The sequence below is a fragment of the Anticarsia gemmatalis genome, chromosome 10 (assembly GCF_050436995.1).
Source record: "Anticarsia gemmatalis isolate Benzon Research Colony breed Stoneville strain chromosome 10, ilAntGemm2 primary, whole genome shotgun sequence".
In the NCBI taxonomy this organism is placed as follows: Eukaryota; Metazoa; Arthropoda; class Insecta; order Lepidoptera; family Erebidae; genus Anticarsia; species Anticarsia gemmatalis.
The window spans coordinates 11,487,029-11,494,835 of record NC_134754.1 but is presented as its reverse complement, the minus strand read 5'-3'; the positions used below and the strand labels follow the sequence as shown (position 1 = coordinate 11,494,835).

The 7,807-nt window shown below is 32.8% G+C and overlaps 1 protein-coding gene across 1 annotated transcript; it reads left to right on the top strand.

The window, feature by feature from the left end:
• Nucleotides 1-680: 680 nt before the first annotated feature.
• Nucleotides 681-7,362, top strand: LOC142975917 (activator of 90 kDa heat shock protein ATPase homolog 1). The gene is made up of 5 exons (XM_076119063.1): nucleotides 681-1,297; nucleotides 3,425-3,793; nucleotides 5,119-5,289; nucleotides 5,620-5,777; nucleotides 6,172-7,362. The coding sequence occupies exons 1-4, from the start codon at nucleotides 941-943 to the stop codon at nucleotides 5,749-5,751; spliced, it is 1,029 nt and encodes a 342-aa protein (XP_075975178.1). The 5' UTR covers nucleotides 681-940; the 3' UTR covers nucleotides 5,752-5,777; nucleotides 6,172-7,362.
• The last annotated feature ends 445 nt before the right edge of the window (nucleotides 7,363-7,807 follow it).

Sequence of the window (7,807 nt, the reverse complement as noted above, 5' to 3'; positions counted from 1 at the left end):
AACTTTATTCATTTGTAATCATTCTCTACTGATTGAAGCTGTTATTTTATAGGCGTGAAATAGTACGAAGTTTGACAACAATAACATTTAACCCGATTAAAACATATTTTAAGTGTAGATCTTAGTTAATAGGCACACTGCGGCATATTATGTTTGTTGTTGTGAAGACAGTTGTTGCTTTGAAAAAACGACAGGCGCTATGCATTTTTTATTCATCCAGCCTGGTAAAGTATTATGGAGTTTACTAATTACACCATTTTTAAGCACTTCTTTTTACAATAAAAATGTATATTTATTTCATTCTTATACTTTACAATATTTATGTATCAACTTAAAGAGGAAAAAGAGGCTGCGTTTAACGAAACGTATTAGATTTGACATCCGGATACAGTTAACTTGTTGGTACCCCTGCTTTCTAGAATCATGCAGAAACTGTCAAAATTATTGCCATCACATTAAAATATCTGTAATTGTAGGTACACACATTGTTAACAAGATACGTTAAATTAAAAATCTGTCTATTTATTTTAAAAATATCCCTACTAATTCATGTAAACAGTTTTACCTAATAATAATATCAGTTTTGAATAAAAAAAAAACTGTTTGTTCAATGTAAGTACAAACTAACGTCTGCTCAAAATTATTGGGGGTAAATTAAATTAAAAAGTAGCAACACAGTAACTGTCATTGGACAATGGCATGGTTTGGTTCTTACGCGACTTTTCTCGAAAATTGTTAATTTTCTATGCCATCTGAACACTCGCACGCGGATTATTTGTAAGCTGACTGTGTATTATTGCGTACTGAAGTGCTAGAATTGCTTTCACTGAGAGCGACGTGTCAAAAATCTTTACTGTCACGATTTTGTCGCAACATTTGCGTGTGTGCTATTCTGAAAATTATAATCGGAAGACCTTGTGCTTAGAAGTATACTGAAGACATGGCTAAATGGGGAGAAGGAGACCCTAGATGGATTGTGGAAGAGCGACCGGATGCTACAAATGTGAACAACTGGCATTGGACGGAGAAAAACGCTGGTCCGTGGTCGAAGGAACGTCTAAAAGAATTGTTAATTAACTTTAAAATAGCGAAGAATGGGATTGATTGTAAGGTTACGGAGGTGGAGAAGATGGATGGGGAGGCGTCTGCTAACAATAGGAAAGGAAAACTAATATTCTTTTATGAATGGGACATCAAACTGAAGTGGGAAGGCACTTTGGCTGGTGGCAAGGAACCGGTGAAGGGAGAGGTCCATATCCCGAATCTATCTGAGGAGAACGACGTCAGCGAAGTGGATGTAAGTTTTAAATTCACTTTTAAGTTATACTTTTAATTTTCCCTTGACTTTCATATAACATTTGATTGACATAACCTATATAAGGATAGGTTCATAACCATTGTATTCTGTTATACTGCATTTAGCCTACCAATATAATAAGGGATGACCAAGTGCAGTACTTTTCTAGTGATCTATTATAGTTAGGTATTTTTTCATTCATAATTTGTAAATTTTACTTTAACGTTAAGTGATCTTAGTCACTCTTCCAACTTTTGTCTCTTTATGCTTTGATTTTATGATTTTGTAATAGAGAATTATGTTAACCTCATTGGTTTAGGCATCTGTTGGAGACCAGTGTCATAGGCAATGAGTCAGCATTTTTTTTTATATATTTTACTATGGTTTAATAACATTTTGTTGTTAACCAATATGTTGACTCAAAATGGACTTGCCTATATACATAAAGAACTCATACTCACTAAGATGAATTTGATCAAACATTGGCTGTATGTTTATATTTGTCTAGTTATTTGATCAATTAAACTGACTTGAATTACAGCTGCTCATCAAAAGAAGTAACTGAAGTAATTGAATTAAAATGCTCATTATAATGTATACTACACACATACAGTTTACTGGTAGCCTTAGAATGTAGGTCAATTAGAATTATAAGAACAAGTGATATGAGGAATCTTGCTCTTGAATCTTGTCCCACTGATTATAGAAACCAATTGTGTATAAGGTTCTAGGTTATAATCAGTTTAGATCACAGGTCTTAACTTTATTTTTCTAACAAGAGATAATTACTTAACAAATCCGATACGGACAAACCCACTTAGTAGGATTTTTTGTACTCAATAGGAGTTCTTCACCAAACACTAATTACTCTTTTACAATTAACAGAATAACAATGTAAACAAAGTTGAAGTTAAAACAACATAAAGTTTTCAAATAAGAATCATCTCTTTCTATTACAAGTCCTCGGGTATGTAGTTTAACATATTATATTTTTAGCATCTGCAGGCCATCTTATCTGCAATACAAAGTAGAAGAACAGTTACAGACATTAGAATTTCTAATAAAATAAATGTTTATAAACATTATATGGAAAGTAACTCGAGCAATACACAATGAATACATGTATTGAGAGTGAATTGAAATACATTTTGTTATTTTCTTACTATCAGTGGCTGGTTTAGGATTTTGATTTTTACTTCGACTTACAACCGAGTTGTGGAGATCCAATAGGCAGTCGCTCCTTGCACAATACTGGTGGGTAGTTGCATTTGGTGAGACTGGAAGCTGATATAGTTGAAAGAAAGGCTGGGCCATGTTTGACTTATAAATGCCGTACTTCTTGTGTAATACTATTTAAGTTACTTTGAAGATGCTTTTTCTAGAGCATTCTAGAAACATATTGGCTAGATTTAACATTTCCAAATTCCAATGAATGTTTGTCAGTCAACTTTTGCTGTTCTTAAAATCTACTAGATTTTATCTGAAATAATAGTAATTTATGCTTATCTTATGAGCACTATATGATACATCACCATGATTCATTTTAACTATATTAGTCTGCTAAGTACCTAATAGAAAATCTTATAACATTATTGCTTGAAATTTTAGTAAGTTAAATGAATGGCTACATTGATATATCAACCACATTTTATAAAAAGGAAATAATTTGGTTTTGTGGTCAGCTGATTACACACTATAATTTGCATAATATTGTGTAAAATGTACAGTATTGTAAGTAAAAACTATTATCAGTCAAATATGCTTGTCATCATTGATTGAATAAAAAATGTATGATGTTTATTAAGATATCATATAACATCTCCAACGAGTCAATTAAAATTTGATAGATCACCTATATTAACTCTCCTTTCTTACCCCTGACTACTAATTCAGAATGGTTCACTATTCAGAATTTGATAATATATGATTCAAACAATTTGGCAATATTTTTTGCAATTTCTCTATTAATGTCCCACTGCTGGGCGAGGGTCTCCTCTCGGAATGTGAAAAGGGTTAGGCCTTGAGACCATCACGCTGGCCATGTACCAGTTGCTACAATCTCTACCTTAATAGACTAATTATTACAAATCATAATATGTACTAAAATGGTGCTTCTTTTATTTCCAGATCGCAGTCACAATCAAAGGCAGTGGGGACGAAGCTCAAAGGGTCAAGGCGTTCATGCATAACGTTGGCCGCGACCAAATCCGTAAACAACTCAGCGAATACATCCGTAGTCTCAAAGAGGAGTTCTCTAAAGGCCTCATCTTGCCTAAGAAGGGCGAAGCTTCAGTCAAACCGGACAATATTTCAATGATCACAAGCGGTTTCAACAAGAAGGTTAATATGGAGCCTGTCGTAGCTCCTCAAACTAAGCAACAGATTGGATGCAAGTTAGATACGAAAGCTATAGAAATTTCTGAAAAGTTCCAATGTCGCGCCCAAGAGTTCTACGATGCGATGACACGAATAGAAATGGTGACTGCATTCACGCAGGTATGTTTGAGAGAAATTGTTGAACTCCTTGTGAATTACTAACTTGTTGATCTGAAGTTGCTTGTTGATGGTTCAAATTGGTTCATAATGTGCAGATTTTAATGCTTAACTTATTGGGGAGAACATTTTAGTAGTAGAGCCAAGCTAGTCAAGCTAATCGGAAGTATGCATTATAATTAGGCTTATGTGTCCCTTAATTATTACCAAGGGCTTATAATTATGAGTGTTATGATAGACGCCACAATGCCTTTATAGCTGCATTCTCTTAAATACTGCGAAATATGTCTAAATCTTCCTTAGAGCATATAAAAGACGTGCCTAAAATAGACCCCCTATAAATAAATATTTAACGCGTCTAAAAAAAACTATGCCATATTTTTTAAACGATTATGGCTGGCTGCATGAAAGATTTTGAATATGGAAGTGGTGTGTGTTAGTTAGATGAATTGCTTGTTATTCTCAACATAGTTACCAAAATAGTTTAACTAACTTACAATATAATCTAGAAGGCCTGTTGTCTAAATAAATAATTAAATCATTATAGTCGACATTTCCAAAGTATAGAGATTGTAGTAAAATAATTTTAGATGATGCTTTTTAGGTGTCTATTTACGATTGAGATTGTTATTGTAGCGTTAGGTGTTTTATTCCCATCATTATTTATTTATACGTAATTTATAATCTGATTTGTTAAGATATTTATGTATATTTAGTATAATTTTTAAATTTAATGTATTATATTATAGTAGTCGAATCTGTGAAAGAAATAAATATTATAAATTATTTTTCTGAATTTTTATTCTGGAAACCCATTAAAAAAAATCAGAACTCCAATGAAAATGGCGCCTTGGTCCCTCTATTGCAACAAAATGCAGACAATAAAAAGCCACTCTACCATAGCCACAAAATAAAACAACATGGCTTTATTTTTTCTTTTGTTCCATATTGAAACCTTAGCTCCTTTGTTGTTCTACTTTCGAATAGACACCTAACAGGTTTAAACACTACACACTGGGAAAAGAGACAGTGCACTAAGTTTTAACACTATTATATTGGGCTATATTAGTCTATACTAAAGCTATCTTAACCATCAACTACATTGATACATTAATAATTTAAATTTGAATATCTTTATCTTTTTAACCTTATATGACTAGGTACCTACTTTTAAAATTACACATCAAGCGATTCTAGGTAAATAACACATGATTTCGATTAGTACCTTTTGAATATTAGAGTTTCAAATTACTTATTAGGTTAGGTGAGCTCCTTTCCCTCTAAAATTTTGAATTAAGAACATAACATTTTTATTTCTTTTTTTGCAGGGGCACGTGAAAATGGAAGCGGAAAAAGGCGGTAAATTCGCACTTTTCGGCGGGAATATAACTGGCGAGTTTAGAGAACTAGTGCCGCCTAATAAGATAGTACAATATTGGAGATACAAGCAGTGGCCTGATCAACACTTCTCTGAAGTTACCTTTAATATTGAGGAGAAAGTAAGTTGCATTTTGGATTTGCTATTGTTTATTATGTTAGTCTCTCATATCAGATTTCATAAAAAGGCGTTTGAAGCAATGACCAAAGAAATAATGCAATTAGCAATTATTATTAGTTAAAACAGCTTTTCGTAAGCTTGGCGATGGAGATTTGCGGGCATCGCAAGTAGGGTTAAGACCTTAAACCTGAACCACGTCGGGCTCGGTGTAGATATTTAAATAGCCTTTGCAGTGCATACCTAATAGAAATGTCCTTATTTCACAAAACTTGCTCTAGACTCTCTCTGACTAATTTTAGAGTCTTGATACAAATGTATGGTTGTATTACAGGATGACCATACCCTAGTGACAGTGAAACAAGAGCTGGTGCCGACGGCTGAGGTGGAACAGACTCGTGAGAACTGGCGGCGGTACTACTTCGAGAGCATAAAGAGAGCGTTCGGCTTCGGCGCCTTCCTGTGATCCACAGTTTTCAATACACAAATTAGGTATGCATAATAGTTACCTTCCATTGGCCTTTAATATGAAAAAGATAAGGGTCATAGCAATATTTTTTTCCCTTTATCAAGAGGTGTTATGGCCAACTAGTAAATGGTTATAACCAACTAGTAAATCTTTAACTGTTCCATAAACTGGTACCTATATGAATCACATTTTTCATGTAGTCATTCAAATATTTTTAATTATCAGTTAAATTGTTCATAGAATCAGTGCTTTGCTTTATTGTTAGACAATAATACTTACAATGTTTTCCTTTACTATTAAAACCAATAATTAATAACTTGTATATATATGCTAGTTCGATAGTGTAACAAGCATACATATAAGTCCTTTAATCAAATATAAATTTTATGCTAATTGTATGTCATTTTCCTTTTTCAGGTTCAATTGTACCAATAAAGTGGTTGAGTTGTTGACTGCACATATATGGGACAAGTTTTGTAAAATGCAGGTTTTTTCTTTATGTACATTTTGTAATGCATCTGTGATTTCTAACTTAATGCCGATTGTACGCGCTGGTCCGCGGGCGGGAATTCAGAACTGATTCTTCAATATGAATGATATAACTTTCTAAATGATCATAGGCTCGCCCCCTATAACATTGTTAATGGCAAAACGTGGGTGTATTTCAATTATCTCTGCAAACTACTTTGAGTATAACAGGCGTGATATTATGTATGTAAATTATCGCGACTTATACGCATAATACTATAATGCAAAATGGGTTTTAAATACGGTGAAACCTTTACCTACCTTTACCAAGTTTGTCTTGGTTGTGGGCAGGCTAGAAAGAGAACAACAGAAAAGTAATTCAGAAGAAAAAGTTACGTGAGCTTTGAATTTTCATCGCATATAAAACCTGTTTTGATTTGTAGATTAATAGAGTGGACGCTTCATAGATTTTGAATTAATCGCAATTGACTAATGTTGACGAAAATTAAAAAAACAAAACTGTAATTATCGGTTATATATTCCTATGAGACACTGCCTGTAAAAATATTTGAGTCTGTTCAGCGATGTTTTGAAGTAATTTAAGCTCTTTGTCAACTTGCAGTATTACGTTTTATGAACCCTGTTCTATGAAGCTGCCTTTGCGTATAGTAAATGTTGCTTTACGTCGTTGTCATAGCAACGCGGCATTCAAAACAATCGCTGAACAGACTAAGTTAGTTCTGAATTCACGTCCGTAAAAATACCTAATTAGTATCGAAAATTTATGAATCTTGATAGCTGTTTTAAACGGTTAGTTTGCGCCTAGAACAATACACTTTATAACACAGATAGTTGTCTGATTTCTTATTAAATTTAGAACATTTTTGTACCAATTCTTCCATGTAGCATACCATTAGAAAAAAATTGGTAGTTTTAAATTACAAGTCACTCCATCTATTGATCTCACGCATCAACTATCGACGGTACAACGCCATCTCTCGGTCATCTCTCAAAACTAGTGAATTAGTTATCCATGCAACTATCTGTGTAGTAATTTCTGCTTATTTCTGTAAGTAGCTGATTTATGTGTAAACTTTTTTTTAATTTATGGAATCTTCCAATAAATTATGTTAGATATAATTATGTGGTTTTTATTTACCCTCCCAAAAAAACAAATGAAGTTAATAACACATTCCACGCTTTCGGTCAGTGATATTACAAGTTACATTGTTAATATTCATTTTCACACCTTCAAATAAAATATAAAGTTAAAAAATTGCCTATGTAACTTAAAAAAAACATATACTAATCGATACTTGGTTAAAACTCACTATCAAGTATAAAAGTTCGAAATGATCACTCAAGTCTATGTCACACTCATCACGTTACGTAAATACTTTTATATCATTTATGACGCAATCAAAGTATACAACTATACATTTTGCACACTGTATAAATAATATACAACAAAACTATTACCAAATTTACAAACACAATACCTATGTACCTACATGTTTTTGTAATTTACTAACCCCAATGAATAATTATAATTTGAATTTGCGAATGAAAATAATTTAAATTTGAA